General features: G+C 43.7%; 1 protein-coding gene across 2 annotated transcripts in view; it reads right to left on the reverse strand.

Annotated features, from left to right (window-relative positions):
* Nucleotides 1–18,908, reverse strand: part of EXOC4 (exocyst complex component 4) — a 610,394-nt gene that overhangs the window by 173,520 nt on the left and 417,966 nt on the right. For both annotated transcript variants that reach the window (XM_034764261.1, XM_034764251.1), the window contains one exon: nucleotides 283–502. In XM_034764261.1, coding sequence (XP_034620152.1) covers nucleotides 283–502 — 220 coding nt within the window. The remainder of the gene's footprint in view (nucleotides 1–282; nucleotides 503–18,908) is intronic.

Genomic DNA, 18,908 nt, shown 5'->3' on the forward strand with positions numbered 1-18,908 from the left:
CTCTTACTCCACCAGCGGAGGTGGGAGTAAGCGCCGTCGACAGAAAGCCGCAGAAGTCGATTTTGCCGCCGTCCTCACAGCGGGGTAAGTCGGCTGTGATACGTCGAATTCAGCTACGCTATTCACGTAGCTGAATTTGCGTATCTTAAATCGAGTCCCCCCTGTAGTGTAGATGTACCCTAAAACTTCTCTCTAAAAAAAATTGCACACTGCTTCTGCTGCCAATACAGCCACAGGCATGTGACAACAGAAAAATGCTGGCGAGTTGCTCAGCTTGGGTACCTGCAGAAGAGGCCGTTGAACTCCTAGCATCTTCATGGTGTCCGCATTGGCCAATATCTTCAGGGGGTCGGATGCCTTGGTGACACCTTCTATCTCTTTGTTGATCTCTGCTAGGACTTGATTAAGGAAGATGTTCTTGATGTACATGGTGAGGAACTCCCGGAGCGGACATTGTTTGGTTGGGCCAAGGCCCATGGCATGCTCAATCTCCTGAATAAATCTAAAATATAAAAAGGGAAATCATACTTAGCCACACAATACAATTACCATGACCTACACATTGTAATGTCCCATGCATACAGCTAGTGTGAGAACACAGGATCAATCATGGGAGCTGGCGGGAAAGAGTTGTAAGATTCAGAGGCAATGGAGTTCTAACAGAGTGCACTGGACACAGGCAGGTCTCCTGAGTTTATCACCAGCTACGCCCTTGACTGTACCCAATTTGAGATTTCTTAAAGGCTCCTGATCTTCAGAATGGGCTGAGAATCTACTTAAAATGGAGGCAACCAAAATCATTAGTCACTTTTGAAAATTCTGACCTGCATGTGAACTTGGGCAAATCATTTTACCTACCCATGACTCAGTTTCCCTTTCTGTAAAATTATGTTCCACTTTATTTTGAACAATAACAACCCCTCACTCTTAAATGGCTCTTTTCATCAGCAGATCTCAAAGCACTTTACAAAGGAGTTTTGTATCATTATCCCCATTTTTACAAACAGGGTAAGCGAGACACGGAGAGGTGACATGACATGCCCAAAGTCTCCCAGCCAGGCTGAAAACCAGGTATAGAACCCAGATCTCCTGCGTTCCAGTCCAGTGCTCTATCCACTTGGCCACAGTGCCCCTACTCATGCACTCACTGATCCCTGGAAGAAAAATGCTGTATATGTGCTATGTATTATTATTTTATTCCAGGAGAAGTGGAATATTCACTTATATGCATGCAGAAGGCATGCTGCCTTTTTCCGAATATCGCCCCCCACTTAATGTCCCACCCTCCTCAAAAATTTTAGCATCTTCTCCATCAACACATCTGTATTTCACTGACATAATTTGCTTGGCCAAGACAGCTGCTTTTTTCAGGAACCACCTCCTCTCAAATCAATAAAGTGACACCCTCAAGGCAAAGATGGTTTCTTTGATCTACATCCAAAATGACCGAAGTGAGTCATTTTTTTTTCTTTATTTCTTGAAGTGTTGAGGACGATAACAAGAGAAATCACAATTGATTTATCAATCAACAGTACTCGTATGGCTCCCATTATGGCAGTATTTGAGCACCTTGCAGACTTTAATGTATTTACGCTCACCACACCCTGGTGATGCAGGGCAGTGCTACTAACCCTGTTTTGGGGGCAGGGGGGGGAATTGAGGCACGGAGAGATTAAATGACAAGCCAAAGATCACACAGGAAGCCGGTAGTGAAGCCGGGATTTGAACCTAAGTCTCCCAAGTCAGTCCCTTAACCACTGGGCCATCCCTCCTCTCCATGGGAAGGATTTTTTGAACGGAGGCATTTCTGACATTTCCAGCATTTATCAGCGATGTCTTAGCAGTTACTATGCCCCCTGAACAGATCAATATGATTTTCTTAATTGTCGATATTTTCTACTTCCACACGTAGTTCTCTAGATGAGGTAACTTCTCTTAGCAGAATTGATAGCGTGTCCCCTGTCAATTTCAGCAGCATGATTTCTTTCAGATATAAACCATTTGTTCCCCAATGCTTACACTCTGCTGACTTCATCAGTCTAAAATGACACATATGGGGTGAGGCAGCATCCGCATGGGGACCCATTCAGTCCAATAACTTTGAAAATTCACTCAACTGTCAGAGCTGCAGTGGGACTTCCCCCAGCAAAATGCACATGGAAAGAAACACAAAGGAAGGCAGTTTATTCCCTTATTTGCACAGATCGATAAAGCGAATAAAGTTATCCACCAGGGAAACTGCAGAGTCATGAAGCAAGAGAGAGGCAGAAGAGGCCTATCTCTGAAATAACACACCCAATGTCACCAACTTCTGTGGACTGACATTTCTTGATGTCTTCAAGGGGATAGTTGTCATGATTAAGCTGTGACCCACTGTGCTTTTATATTTGTTCCCATATCTGTTTGCAATGTTCATATCACTCTTTATATGGATACCCTTCTTTACACAGGGCTTCTTACAGAGCATTTCTGATCTGGAAAGTAATTTTAGAAATAAGAATTAACCTTCCCAGTGCCCCTGGTAGTATCCTTGTTCTACAGGTAAGGAAAGCAAGACAGAGCACTTAGTTTCACAAATGCATACGCACATGCTAAGCTTTAAGCGGATGAATACTGCCATTGAGGTCAAAGGGACTACTCACATGTTCACAGTTTGAGCATTTGCATAACTGTCCGTAGGAATGGGGTGTAAACGACTTGCCAAAGGCCACAGGAAGAGTTGGTATCAGACCCAGGATTAGATACAGAATTCTTAGTTCCCAGCCTCGTGCATTAATTTCTAACCCAAAACTCTGCTAAGGCTCCCACTTCAATCACCTTGTCTACATCAGGAAACTACACCAGGTTAGGTAACCATGTGTTCTAATATTATGTAATTTCTTGGCACAGACAGGGCGACAGTGGCTCATTATCACTCAGTAAGGGCCAGAAGCGTGTCCGCGGTGCTTTAAGGGATTTGTATTTTATTTGACGCGAACCATAAAGTAATCACAGTGCATGTGAATGCTGATAGGCAGAGATGATTTAGGGAGTGTGAAACTTAAGACTGCTCAGCAAAGCTTCCAAGAACAATGGTCTAAAGGTAAGGAAAGAAAATTCAAGCTAAATATTAGGGAAAAGTTATTAAGAGCCAAAGCAAATACGCAGTGGAATGGATGACCGAGAGATATGGTTGAGGAACCATCACTGCAAATATTCAAGAACAGTAGGATTAAATGATAATGGCAATGACAGTGAAACACTGAAATTTTCACTGGTTCAAAAGACTCCATTAAAGTAAGTGGGGATTTTGCATGAGAAAAGATTGAGTAAAAACCTAATAAGGATATCATCTCAAAGAGAACAGCTAAGCAGTGTGGGTGGATGCTATAAGTGATTTTCCCCTGACCTCACTATTTATGATTTCACTAAAAAACTGATCTCATGGAAAATATATTACACACAAACCCCCCTATATTAAAAGAACATTATTAAGGTTGCAAAGTCGGCACTCAAAAGGGAGGAAATGCCAGAATTAAGGTTATTTGTACAACATTAGTTCGGCCCCCTTGCAAGTATGCATTATCATACGGTCTTCAATTACATGATCACATAAATTTTTTTTCCAGGTTTCCTCCCTCCTTCAGTGAACGGGATGGACCTGCTCTGGGAATGAATCAAGATTGTGTACTGAACAACAGGGTTAAAACCTTTAGAGCCATCACACCAAGCTCTGCCACTTGAGTTAATGGAATAACATAGTATTATTTGGTTGTCATCCTCTATGTGGATCAGCACTAGCGAGGGATGGGGCACTTTTCCAGTGCATTTCACACATAGTTGCTAACAGCAGAAGAACGAGGAGTCTCAGGATCCTTGGGTTCCCTTCCAGACCCCTCTTACCCCATTCCCACCAATCTATCTTTGTGTCTCAGTCTTGTCACTTTCACACCATGGCTTGTCCCGGCCCCATTCTCCTCACCTAATCAACCCCAATCTCAGACTCCTTGCTCAACAAATCCTCCGTCTCATTCTTCTGGACTCCCTGACCCAGTCTCCACCCATACCCAGTCCCAATCTCCTTGCCCACCTACTCCCTGTTCCTGCCAGCTCCCCAGCTGCTTCTCCTCCGTCTCCATGCCCAGCCAATCCCCGTTCCTCTTCACCCATGTCCTTAATTGATCTGTCTCTCCCGCAGCAATAGGGTGGCCAGGTGACCAGATTTCGACAGAAAAGTCTGGTTGAAAAGGGCACCTGACCAGACATCCGAAGTCTGGTTACTGCGGGCGGGGAGGTGCCAGGTCATTACCAGCACCAGCCCCTACTCAGCCAGGGCTGCCTCCTACCTGCATTGGGCGACTGCAGCTCCCAGCCCTGGCTCTGCAGGCTAGTCCCTCCTGACTTGGGTAGAGGGGAGAGTGGAAATGCAGTGAGCGATGGGGGGAGGAGGGAAGAAGGGCGACGGGGGCGGGGCCTTGGGGGAAGAGGCGGGGCAGGGGTTGGCAACCCTACCCAGCAACCTGGCCACCAGTCACCCCTCCACCTACACTCCCTGTCCCCCCGTCCCATTCTTCCTTCTGGCCCTTCTCCATTTGACTTAGGCAGCTTCTTCCTCCAGAGACCTGGGCCCAGCAGGGGCAGGTCCCATTGAGAGCTCAGGAAAGAGAGTCTTCCCGCTCTCAGTTCAGATGGCTGGACCTGAACAGCCTGAAGCAGCCCAGAGCTGCAATTTCAGGGAAAGTCCTAGTCAGCTCCCAGCCTGACCCATAATATTTTATAGACAGACACGCACGTATATAGACTATTATTTATTTCAATTTATGACAAATACCTATCTGAACCCTAGGCACTTTCTGATCTTCACAACAGACATGAGATATTTGACTGAGTGACCATCATCATTAAATAAATATCTCCACAAGAATATCTACCAAAAATCCTCCTCACTCCGCTCACCCCCTCAGTCATCCCACCCAGAGAATAGGATAAAAAAAAAAAAGTCATTTTGAGTGAAAAACTCACCAATATAAAATGGTTTAAAAATTAAATAATTGAAAACTTTTGACTCTGGATTAAAACCCTCAAATGAGGCACAGCCGAGTGTGTGCTGCACACATGACTGTGTGACAATCGGCCTCTGGAATCAGATGCCTTTCCATAAATCCAAATAAAAAAAACCCATAAGAAATCATCACAATGGTGAAAATGGCTCTATGATAGATCATTTCAACAGCTACTATTTTCGTTTTATTTTCCAAAGAGTGAGATTTTAGATACACTTTGCTGCCAAACAGGACCATAAAGAAGGGATGAAGCCTCAAAGGAAGAGCTTTGATTCAAATGGTCTGCTTAGATTGTTTTACTAGAAAAAGAACCCTTCAGATGCAATTTACAAGGGATTCAAGAAACAGTATCACCAGCCTCATTTAAAACCATCTCTCACTGGCACATGAAAATTGAAGAAAAACCCATAAAGGTTAACGCACTGTGGGGTGCATTCTCTCGATGGGTGAGAATAAGTCATATGGCGCATCAAGAATATTCCCCTAACACTTGGTAATTACACTTATTTAACATAACTGCATTCTTCCTTCTGTAAAATGCTCCAAAGCTTTCTCCAAATAAAAATGCAAACCAAGCACATCATCAGATCCTGGACCATGGTCACTGCATATACTCCAGGGTAATTGTCCAAAATCCTAATGAAGCTAAGCGGGATTCAACTGATCAGACATACATTTTTGTGAAATGTCTGCATGGGATGGAGATCCTAAAAAGATGAGGAAAAAATGGAAATCTGCATCTCATATCCAATTCACAACCTGCGCTTGCAGAGTGATATACAAATTTAACTTGTTTTATCTCTCTATGAAAGCATTTGAGGTGATTTGTGACTACAATTAAGTGTTCCCTGTAGACAGAAAAGCACTTTAGGTAAAATGAAGTGCCTTTTTGCAAATGACAGTCGTTTGGATTTTTTAAAAAAAGCACATCATTTCAGAATATTTAAGTCATTCTAACTCCCAACTTTGAAGGCTGCCTTACCTATACTGTATGTGTTTAAAAAACGGAAGATTGATTCAGAAACTTATATCATTTGTCCAATGCTTAGGTGTTTATTCCTTTTGTTATTAAACCTCTAATAAAAAGAAATGTCATTAAAAATAGAGAAAATGCCTCACTGAATTCCAGTAACACCAGCAACTTCAATGAAGCCTACCCTGATTTAACTAATGAAGCTATTACCTGAAAGTGCCCCCAAAATAAACAACTGGATTGGATTTTCAAAAGCACCTAAATCATTTAGGAGCATAAGTCCCAAATTCAATGGGATTTGTACTCCTAAGTTACTTAGGTGCTTTTGAAAAACCTGCCTATTATATACTAGCTAATCCCCACAACACAACTACTCCAGAATCATTTCATCTTTATTTCACGGTAGACTATTTTGTATTATTATAATTAATAATAATAATGTACGGTAGTTCCCATGATGTGGTAGGTGCTTTTCATACATTCAAGAAGGGACAGCATCAGCTAGGAGAAGATCACAATCTAAGGGTAGACAAATAGATAGAACAATTGGCAGGACATACCCAAATCAGCTCAATTCACTGTATGTAGCACAGCAGAAGAAGGGTGTTTGAAAAGCTTTTCATTGTGAATGGCTTTCCCAAAATCATTTTTCAGCCTTTAAGGTAATTTTAGATTGATTAGAAGGAGGAATTAATAAACTGTGAAGTCTATGAGGCTGTGAAATAGGCACCCCCAGGAAGTGATGGAAGCTTCATACTATTCAGAAAGAGACTGTACAATGCATTGGAAATCATTCCCTAGGGACCAATCTTACAACAGCATAGTGGATGGACTAGATGAGCCGGTAGAATTTTTGCATCCCTAATTTTCAGTACTTTCACTTCTACTTCACTGGTCGACACTTAAACTGCTTCCCTGTTGCCTGTATATGTATTTATCTAATAACAAAATAAGGAGTCATTTTAAAGTTTAATCCTAAAAACAGAAATAAGAAATGATTAAAACAAACTGGGTTATGCAGTCAATCCCCTTGCTGGTGCAGAATTGTTCCCTTCATTACACTGTTGAATACTTTGTCTTGTCTACATTTTAATATCCCAAGTGGTGGATGTTTTCATCACTTCCCTTGATAAAATATTCCACAGCTTGATAGATCTCACTGTTGGGAAGTTTTTTGTGATATTAAACCTAAATTTCCTTCTCTTCGTTTCATCCTGTTATGCCCATGTGTCACCTTACACAATTTTTTCTTCCTCCTTGGTGATCACACCCTTCAGATACTTAATAAATCCTAGAACCCACACAGAGAACATCCTGACAGACACCCTCTCTCCTTTATAACTAGGGGGATTCAGATCAAATGTCCCTACTGACTGCAGCTATGAGAATATGGCATGGGGAGAGAAGTGATTAAACAACATCCCATGAAACTGATACTACGGAGCTGCTTATAACACTCTGCTTACGATGAAATAATTGGCTTGCTTTTTTCCATCCCCCTAAATAGCTATTTCATGTACCAAGTTGGTTGACAAAACCATCTCGTTGGAATAGAACCCAATTCTCAACACAATCCTCATTCCATTTCATCCTCTCATTCCTTTCTTTGCTCTTGAAGTGAAATCCTATTGAGGCTCTTGAAGTGTCAAGTGGTTCTGATCATTACATATGTACGTAGTATAGTAAATATAAAACATCCGCCATATTAGGTACACCAGAGATCATTTGCCATTGAAGACCCATCAGTTGAGTAGATACTAAAATGATGGAATGCACAGTACTTCCACAGAAAAACTAGACCACTGGGAATTATTTTGGTTACAGTATTACCAGTTACCATTGAATTGATATATCTCTGAGGAAGGGGCTAATGATAAATACCTTAACCATATGGAAGATAAACCAGCTGTCTACACGAAAAGACTGTGTGCAGGGAATAGTATGTAGGAAATGGAAGCTCAAGCTCCCACCTAGGTGACAGAGCACAAGCTAACGGAAGGTGTAGGCAAAACTCCTTACTGAGATTCGTCCATGGTGGTTGTATTTAAAAGCCTGTCAGCTTCCTCTCAGATAAATACTTAAGTTGATGTCACTATGCGAAGGATTCCCTGCACTTACTATAGGAAGTACCCAGGCAATGTGGCAAAATGCTGAGGTAACAGTTATCTAAGAAAACTTGCAAGTTTTAAAGGGAGACCACTAAATCTTAGGCATCTGTCATCGAAGTAACTTGGGGTACGTCTTCACTACCCACCAGATCGGCGGGTAGTGATTGATCTATTGGGGATCGATTTATCGCGTCTAGCGTAGACGCGATAAATCAATCCCCGATCGCTCTGTCGTCGACTCCGGAACTCCACCGCGGCGAGAGGCAGAAGCGAGTTGACGGGGGAGTGGCAGCTGTCAATCCCGTGCCGTGAGGACGGGAGGTAAGTCGAACTAAGATACGCAACTTCAGCTACGAGAATAGTGTAGCTGAAGTCGACGTATCTTAGGTCGAACCCCCCCCCCCCCCCGTGTAGACCAGGCCTTGGTGTCAATTTAATGCAAGTTAGCTCATCTGTGGTCTAAAGTAGTAGAGAGTGCGGAGACCTGTCTTCAAACCTGGTTGAGGTCACTAGCTTCTGCCCATATCACAAAAGCACAGCACATTTTGGCTGGGTGGCTAATCTCTGCTCAGTGCTGGGAAAATAGAGTTTGCCAGTCAAGACTGCAATACACCTGATAGAGAAGTGTGGGAGAGGCTTATATACAGCACGCCCCTGTAATACATTGTGGTACCAGTTGGAACTGAAACTTATGTTCAGTGAAACGTGATGGGGCAGAATTCTGTAGGGTATTTTAGGCAATAGATTACCGTAACGGTCCCTTCCGGCCAGAAAATCTATCAAATCAGAAGTCCTTACTCAGGAAAAACTGTCACTGACTTCAATAAGCTTTTTGGATGAGTAAAGACTTCTGGATTTGTCCCTATAGCAGGATAAGGGAGGAAGGATGATGATCTTGTGACTAAAGCACTAGGATCCAGGCGGTTTGGGTTCCTTTGCTTGTTCTATCACAGACTCCCTGTGTGATTCTTAGGCAAGTTGTTTCACTCTGCCCCCATTTCCCATCTTTAAAATGGGCTAATAAGACTTCCTATCTGTACAGCGGTACTGTGAGGATAAATTTGTTAATGGTTGTGAGGTACTCAGATATTTTTGGTGATGGAGGCCATGTGAGTACATAGAATAAAAGGTGTATTTTACAAGTAATTTGCGCTGAAGCAGCTATTGTTTAGTAACTAGCTAATTCCTGCAGATCACAAGTTTCTAGATTAGTTGAAGTACCGCTATGATAGAATGCTGTTTCTTACATTGAATCAAAGTGGGGAGTGGTGTTAGTGGTTAGAGCATAGGATGATTAGCCAGGGCTCCTTGGACCCAGGAACTCTGGATGTAAAAAGTATGAGCACTTACTGCCTAAGCTAAAGACCCCATGTTCCATAGTTCAAAGGCTGTTGCAGATTCATAAGTGTCTATATGTGGACTAGCCACTGGAGGGGTACAGAGAGTCACACTATCTAAGCATGGGTTATACTATCAAAAACATAGTATACCTGTAAAACGCAATGCTAAACAGGTTGACCTGGCTTCTCCCAGTTATTTCTACAGAGCCAGAGGCATCAGCTTCACTTTACTGACACAAAAAAAGTCTCCGCTCCAAGGAGCTTACAATATAAGGATCTCATCCGACTCCCATTGAAGTCAATGAGAGTCTTTCCCATTGAGCCCTGAATTAGACATTGTAAATACATAGGAGAGGGGAAATGATGTAGAACAGGCATCTATTACCCTCCCTCATTACTTGGCTAGCTCATTTTAATGGTAGTACTGCATTACAACAAAGTCCATTTCCAGTTTTAACCCAGAGGGCCTAATTCTCATCTCTATGCAATCAAGCCAGTCCCATTTACTTCAATAGGAAGTAGGCATGTGCATCCAGGAGAGGAAAGACCCCACTAAAAAGGAGGGCTCTGCTATTGTATACATTAGTTTTTGGTCCACCTGGTCTGGATCTCAGCAGTCTCCTAACACAGGAAATCTTCATTAACAAGCTTAGGCATAAGTGAAAATATCTTTCTGCTCTGATTCAGCTGAGCAGTAGTTCAGATGCATTGCTCCAAAGCTTCTCTCCGTCTCTTTTTATTTTAATCATGTTGGAGGTGGATCTCATTACAGAAGTAATGATTTCCACAACAAAGCCTGCACAGTGTAATTAACGTATTGCAAACATTAGCAAGATCCAGCCTGATAAAAAGTTTTTGAAAAGGTTATTTGACTACCACTCAGATCACACATTATCTATCCTCTAATATCTTGTGAGGACACAAGCAAGCTTCAGGAAGCTGCTGCATATCTCCGAGTTGTTTGGCAGCTGCCAGAACTTAACTGATATTCAGAGGTGATTCTTCCTAAGGTGGTAAATTGAAACAGTTTTCCGACCCTCCATAAGGAAGTCAGCTTTGTTTCAATAGCAGCAAGACAGAAGAACTGAAAACCATTATTGTGTAAGGAAAGCTGTGAAAAGGATATAAATGTCACAGTCGGGGCAAAGCATTGGGAAATATATCATGGAGAACATTGGCAGAAGAATGGATTTAAATGACCTAACTGGCACTTCTTTTCTGTCTCCGATTTCTATTATTCAGTGCGGTGAGTCTGGAAATCTGTATTTTCCACTGCATGCATCCGATGAAGTGGGTTTTAGCCCACGAAAGCTTATGCTCAAATAAATTTGTTAGTCTCTAAGGTGCCACAAGTACTCCTGTTCTTTTTGCGGATACAGACTCACACGGCTGCTACTCTGAAATTTGAGAGAAACTCTAGGGTCATCTGGGCCAGATTCTGATCCCAGTTATAATCATGTAAAGCAACTGGCTTCACAGGAGTTCTTCCCTATTCCCACTGGTGTATCTGAGAGTGGAATATGGTCCTGTGAAGTTTATAGCATCCAAAGTCTAACTTTATTCCATTTCTATCTCTAGATACTATTACCATGTTACCCCTGGTGGAAGAATCAAAGCAACAATTGCTTGGTAAACATCCACCACCACAGAACTAACAGTTGACTTGCCAACACTGAACTGTTTAGCCATAAATCTGTAATAAACCAGCAGGGTTTTTCCTCTCTCTCCATGTCACACTGCCACTGTGATGCCTCTCTGGATGACTATTCAGAAATGACTGACAATATTGCTCTAATTCACTGGTGCTGGGCTCTTTGATTATTCATGACGACCAACATACTTATTTACTGGCAAAGACAAGCCAGGGACACCAGTGAATTATGACACGGCTCCCAGCATCAAGTTGAAAATCATCCCAGTGGAGCATATTTTAGGAAATTTGCATTGGAAGGAGAAGACTTCCCAATTCTCCACAAACAAAATTAACCCAGCATTCAGCATCTTTATTCTCGTCTGAACTCCTGCTTTATAAAGATAGTGAAGGGAGCTGGGCCTTTTGAGGCACTTATTTATTCATCATGTAGTACATCTCATCAGATAAATCTACATACACACACAGAGAGGCCTTTTCCCTTATAGCACTTCAGTGTGAAGAGAAAATTCTGGCTCTGCTACATTTAGCGCAGTATGAGATATGAAACCAATGCACCATGCTGCTCCCCCCACATAAATGTTCCCTTCAATTCATCCTTCTAAGCACTTCATCCTTCCAAGTTACATAAATTGAGTTCCATGCAGTTTACTGGCAGGGAGAAAGGGGGTGGTTTGGCATCTTTCTGATTAGGCCTTAAAAGCCCAGGTCCTCTCGGCACCTTGTGGACTCTGACTACACTGTGCCCCCTTCTATAAGAATGGGGTCTTGCTCTTGGACAAAATTTCTTCTTTTCCCACCACTGTGTAGCATGCGGTCTATTTATTACTCTCCACCCAGCGCTGGCTACATTACAGTACATAGTATACATTTCATATATAATATGCAGTGCAGTCTGAGAGCTTCTGGAATGAAATGGGCTGCATCAATGTAAACAATTTTTATATGGCGGCTTCTGTAACTGGTGCCATTTATACTATAAACTCCCTGTATGGAGCCAGGGTGGCTTCCCTCCAAACCTGAGGGTAAAGAGCCACTCTCTCAGCCTGAGGGGGCGGGGCCAGACCAAGCTTACTCCGCCTCCCGGAAGGGGAGGGGTGGAATAGGAAGTACAAAGGGCGGGGGGCCCTTACCCCGTTCAGGGCAGCACCAGGGAGGGAGGCAGACGCAGACCGCTGGCTGTTCCCTTCAGACCCTGCTGCCGGTCCCTGGACCAGGAGAAACCTGACCTGGAGGAAGGACAGGGGCTACCAGGACTGCCCACTGCTGAGTACCCAGAGGAACTGGAGGAGCCTGAGATGGAGTGGGAGCTGGAGCTGCCAGCAGATGAGTACCCGGACGAGCTGGAGGGACCGGAGGGACTCGCTCCAAGGATCGGGTAGGAAGGAGCCCAGGGACAGAACTGCACAGTGCAGTGAGTCTATTTGGTCAGCGTGTTGCGGAGGGACCCTGCTGACCCAGTGGTGGGACCCTTGCCCTGCCACTGTCAGGGCCCTGGGCTGGAACGCAGTGGAGTTGGGTGGGCCTGCGTTCCCCTACCCCGGCCAGCCCGCCTCGGGTAGCAGAATCCCGACAGCGCTATAGACTCTCGCCGGCGCCCCCCTGCCTGAGGGGCGCACTGTAGACTCTCGCCTGCACCCCCCTTGCCTGAGGGGCGCGCTATAGACTCTCGCCAGCGCCCCCCCTGCCTGAGGGGCGCTATAGACCCTTGCCGGTGTCCCTCCCTCCACTAATTCCCTAGTGGCAGACTGCGTGACGCAAGCCGGCCAGTGGGACAGTAGCTCCCCACCACCCCCTAGCGGCTTGGTGGGCCAACCGACGCAGGTCACACTCCCCCATACAACAAATTGTGCTATGAACAATATGGTATCTGGATTCTGGGCACATAACATTTACTCTCAGAAATGTACTTTGATTCCCTATATGCATTGTTCCTCCTTCTGGTCTTTTTAATAAGCAGGTGAAAGGTTCCCTGGAATATTAGCTAGAACATAGGGCTGGGTATCAGGAGACCTGCTGATCAAATCCTACATCTACCAACAACTCCCTGGGAGATCTGGAAGGAGTCACTTCTTCTAGGTGAGCTTCAGTTTCCCCTTCAGTAAAGTGGCATTAATGATATTTACTTCCTTTGCAGTGCTGTTGTGAGGCTTAAGTAATGTTTGCAAAGTGCTGTGAGCTCCTGAGAGAGAAGGCACTGTAGAAAAGCAGAGTATAATTATTATTATTACTCGCATCAAGGTAAAAGAGCTTTCTGAAAAATGCACAGCACTCTGCTTCTCTGATTTTGTTTCAGCAAGTACAATGCTTGGCTAATGGGGAGAGCAGAGAGCTATAATGCAGAGCAAGATAATATGAACACTCAGAGCAATACATTCAGCCTTTAACCTGGTGCCTCACTTTGATTATCTGTATGTTTTCTATGATAATGGAGTTGCTACTGAAATACTTTTTGTTTTTATGCACTTTGAGGATCCACAGAACTGAAGCAAGGTGCAGCGCAAGCACACACGGGGCAAGCTTCTCCCTGCACTAGATAGCAATGCTGCACTGCATCACACCCCACTGCAACTCTGATTCCAATCTAAGCCCCCGCCTCTCTGCCAAGTAGGGTGACCAGATGTCCCAACTTTATAGGGACAGTCCCGATTTTTGGGTCTCTCTCTTATATAGGCTCCTATTACCCCCCCGCTCCCTGTCCCAATTTTTCACACTTGCTGTCTGGTCACCCTACTGCCAAGGCACCACAAACCCTGACCTGCAGCACTCCGAACTATTCCAATCCTAGCCTGCACCTGAGCAAAGCCCGTGCGTTGTGCCAAATAGCCCTATGTTTCACTGTGGGTTTGTGATGTTGGTGATTATCCAAAGAAACAGCTGAACTAAGTTACCTACTGCTGATTCAGGTACAATTTAAACCCAAGACTGCAGAAGCAAAAGATGAATGTACCAAGCATGTCCAAAAGGGGCTCTGCAGTATGTTTATTTACAAGAACCTAAGGCAGATGCAACAGCTGTGAGCATCGTCTAACAGTCAGAGCAGGGAGCTGTGGGTCAGGCCTCTTGAGTCCTATTGCCAGTTCTGCTGCCGACTTGCTATGTGACTATGGACAATGCCTCAGTTTTCCTGTCTATAAAATGGGTAGAATATTTTTCAACTAATCAACAATATATCCGGCACTGTAAAAGACAGAAAATACACACAAAATGCAGGTAGCCCCTACTTCAAAGAGCTTACAATTTAAGCAACCTTGAAAATCAATCTATATTAACCCACGGCTGATCTACAGAAGTGTTGTGATGCTTAATTAAATGGTGTGTGTAAAACACTTTGGAGACCAGATCTGTAAAGCTATTTAGGTGCCTAAAGATGATGATTGGCAGCTAGTGGGGTATTCAAAAGAGCCAGTGTGAGTATGTGCATAATGAGGCATTGCTCAAAGAGGGTAGAGGGAAGGTAGGGTTGGCAACTCTGTTTTCCCCCTTTTTCTCCTTTAATAGAGTTAGATGGAATGGAATCCCATGGGTGAGAGTGATGGTTGTAAAAGGAGGTGAAGAGCTTGTACATTTCAGTGACAGTGGGGTTGGCCAAGTAAAGGCATGTGTGTGTGTTAACAAAGCATATTGGGGCACTGCTGCAAGAGGGCAAAGTTAAGGCTGAATAGACAACCTTAACTGTGCATTTGCTGGATTTCAGAAGTTAAGAGTTTTGCTCTCAACATTCTGCAAGCGTACGACATACCACCAAGCAACCTTCACTCTACGTTAATGTAACTGTTTCCCATCAAATGGTAAATCCTCTTTTTCCCCCTTGAATGCCTTATTAAATGAGGTTTGTTGATGACCGTATCTAGAATGCATAACAGATCAATATTTTATGCTACTTTCTGAACAGAGTAGCTTTTAAAAATTAATTATTATTAGTATTATTTTTAAATCTGATCTGGTGGCACATTCTTGCATGTTGAAATCCCACAACTCCTCAGTATGGACTCCTGTAAAAAGTAGCATATGCTGACTATAAATCTTTAAAATGGCTCTATTAATAGAGTGGCTGTGGTGACAGCTTTATAAATGGGCACCATCTTTATGCAAACTGTGTTTTATTAGATTGCATTATAATGATTTGTAATAAGAATGCAAAGATGAATTTAAAGAGGATGGAAATGCAAAAAAACCCTCCATTCGGCTGGGGGTTTCAAAGCCTATGAATTTGGCGTGGCAGACTTCACGCCTGCAACAACAGACATTATCAGATTAGCTTTGCTACAGTTCTGTGCTCCGCCGCATGCTTTTTCCAATCAGATAACAACAGACTAATAACTGGCTTTATGTCTGTCAATCCAATTACTTCCTATTTGGTATGTTGCTGACACTCCATTAAATAAGCAGACAGATGGCACGATCTTTCATTATCATCCAACTGATTTATTAGCCTCTAGTGCGCATAACCAGGGTGCAGCCAATCAATTATATCAGGCATTTTTAGTCCAAAAACTCATCAGGGCAAATAAAAGGGCTGATACAAAGGAAAATAACCTAAGGCTCCGTCAGTGGATGCCTCAGAGACCAATCTATGCATCCATCCATCGAATGGCACCTAGATAATTATATTTTAATGTAGTTATCCTCCCAACACCCCTGAAATAATAATATCCCCATTTTACAGATGTGGAACTAAGGCACAAATAGATTAAGGGCTTGCCCCTGGTCACACAACAAGTCTGTGGCAAATCAGTGTCTCCCAATTTCCCAGCTAGTGCCCTAATCAACAGGCCATCCTTCTGCCTTTGCACAAGGCTATAATCCCACCTCCCATATCTGCAAAAGTGTAGTTTCCTCAAGTGCATGGGGGGGGGGGGAAGGAAGGAGAATGGCCATGTTTGACTTGTGTGACTGAGAGTAACTATTGCATTGTGTCACCATGCAGGGAATCACAAGCTTCATCAAGTGTACGATGGGTGACTCAGGGAATGTTCCACTAATAAGCAAGGAAATGCACAGAAAGGGCAGGGAAAAAGAGGAATTATAAACCTAGCAGAACTCTTTTACAGAGAACTTGGATAAAAAAGCAACTCTGTTTGTAAGTGATGTGGAAGGAAGACCCAGATTGTTTCAGCGTACAGTGTGAATCTGGATCTGATTAATCTTGGTTTACAGGGAAGCTGATGGTGCAAGTGGGAGGGTCAAGTTTGTGACTGATGAAATTCTGCTGCTGGGGGATCAAGCCTATTAGTTTGGGAAGGAAACATGACAATGCCCCTTTTAAAGATAGGAAAACTGAGGCACACAAGTCATTGGATCTGATTTTCAGAGGTGCTAACATCCAGCTGCTTAGTAAATTCAATGAGATACACAGGTGCAACAGCAGTCCTCAGTGACTTGCTCATGGTCACAGAGAAACACAGTGACAAAGCCAGGAATGGAACTCAGAAGTGCCTGGCTGTGCAGACCAGCAGCCAGGACCTTTCGCTCAGCGAGGAAAGAGAGCGACAGAGTCAATGCTGGAGGAACTTGGGCGCCTCCTAGGCTCTCCTCATCACCAAGGATAACAACTGATAGCTTGAAAGGGATCTAGAAACAATCTGTCCTCTCATTATGAATAATAATGCCCAGAGGGCAGCAAAACTCAGCCTCATAGTTGCAGAAAACAGAGGGGTCATTGCACTAAAATGCACTAAAGGAAGTAACCATCTGTGTGCTAAGACACTCTAAGCAGACAACTTTATAGCTCTTTAATGAGGATTATGCTTTTAAAGTCTTGGTTTGGGGAGAAAACATGGTCATTAACTGCAGTACCAACTTTCCTAAATTATTCCATTCCTTCCTGATTAAGAAGCATCTATATTCTGCAGCATGCCTGTCTCTGCCTATTCTATCCATCTACAGAGAAGAGAAGAGATAAGCTTAGAGCCACGCCAACATTATGGAAGTTAAATAAGCTTTTATGAAGCCAGTATACTTTCCTTTGGAGGTTTATTGTCATTTATCAGCCAATTGTAATGACTGTCTATTACTCCGCAAAGTGAATTCAGAAGAAAGGTGTCGTTTTGATGGCTCTGGAGAGCAGTTTCTTTATTGCCACAAAGAAGTACAGTATGTATCAGACAGGTGAGCCTCGCCAATGCGAATATGCCTCAGTCCTGACCCAGAGAGACTTCATCCAATGGGTAGAGGCCAGTTCAGTCCGCATTGCTAATTAAGTTCTTGATGACTGCTGCTAACGGGGTCACAATTAGTGTCAAGAATAGGGATGATGTTTCTGCGACGTAGACAGCTGACCACAAGGAACCAGGCTGAGATCACCAACTAATTTTGCAAAGGATGTGGAAAGTGATGAATTTCAGTCACTACCAACCTGGGTTTTAATGGGCAATCTGACCAGATAAAATCCTGCCCAAGTGAGTAGTGGCCAAAATTCATTACTGCCTAGGGTGACCAGATGTCCTGATTTTATAGGGACAGTCCCGATTTTTGGGTCTTTTTCTCATATAGGCTCCTATTACCTCCCACCCCTGTCCCGATTTTTCACATTTGCTGTCTGGTCACCCTATTACTGCCTGAAGTCACCTTCCTTTTCCTACATGAAGCACAGGGCACATGAAGATTAGAAGGGTGCAAAAAAACCATTCACCCTCAAAACAAATGACCATGATTAATAAAATACCACCACCACCTAAGATACCATGGCAACAGAACAGCAGGAAGCACAAATGGAAAGAACTGGGCTCCTCTGACACTTTCTTCATCTGCTCCTGCCAGCAGCTGAGCACCTGCAACTCCCAGTCCCACTGAGTTCAGGTACCAACACAGCCCAGGAGGCGCTCAGCACCTCCCGGGATCTGGCGGTAAATGGAGCCATGTGTGCTCTCTTGCTGGGCACTGCTGAGTCACGGCTGTTTCGTGTGGTTAGGAACACAAAGAAGGGGTGCTATAGACAAATGCCAGGTGATGTAAACACAATGTATGGGTGCGATCCAGAGTACAAATCAAGCCAGCCTATGTTCAGCCATGTACCATTTCAGCCTAATCAGATTCATTATTTGGCTGGCAGAGAAATGCAGCTCAATGGGGCCAAGCGATATTGCTCTTTAAGGTGAAAACAAAGTGATCGAAGGCGATCAGCTGTGCTCCAGACTGCAGGTATTCACAAGCATGTGCCTCATCTAAGGAACCAAACACAAGGGGAAAATGGTGTAATGTTTACTATATGCCCTAGGAGGTACAGTATGGGCAAAACCAATGGGTTTTAGAATTATTTCTATAGTCACTCCTTTAAGTGTTGCGATAAGGCCCAGTGAGCTCCTTTTATTATAAGAAGGAAGATTAATCAAGGTAATTTTCTTTTAACAGATTCTGAAAAACACAGGAGGAAAAACAGATCCATTATAGTATCAGAGCTGCCCCAGATCAAAACATTGTTCATCACGTTCAGCCTCCAGCAGAAGTTAATACTGTAACTGATGCTTGAGAGGAAAGAGGACTCCCATGATAATGACCCATGAACCAATCATGCAGTGCTGCAGGAGGCATGGAGTTTCAGATGAGTTAATATAACTGAGGGTTAGGTCATTAAGGAAGTCTCTTCTCACAAGGATGTTTGCCCTCATGTCTTAGCCAGTTCCAAACTTCAAGAACTACAATCTGCCTACTTCAATTCCCCCTTGCAGTTTCAATCACACTCTCTATCTTTCTCCACTTCCAGCTCTCAAACTATTGCGTGTGTGTGTTGCTGAACAAGTGCTGAGTTCCACCCCAGAGGCAGCTGCTTTCCAGCTGTGGGTAGATTCATCC

The sequence above is a fragment of the Trachemys scripta genome, chromosome 1 (genome assembly GCF_013100865.1).
Source record: "Trachemys scripta elegans isolate TJP31775 chromosome 1, CAS_Tse_1.0, whole genome shotgun sequence".
NCBI lineage: Eukaryota > Metazoa > Chordata > Testudines > Emydidae > Trachemys > Trachemys scripta.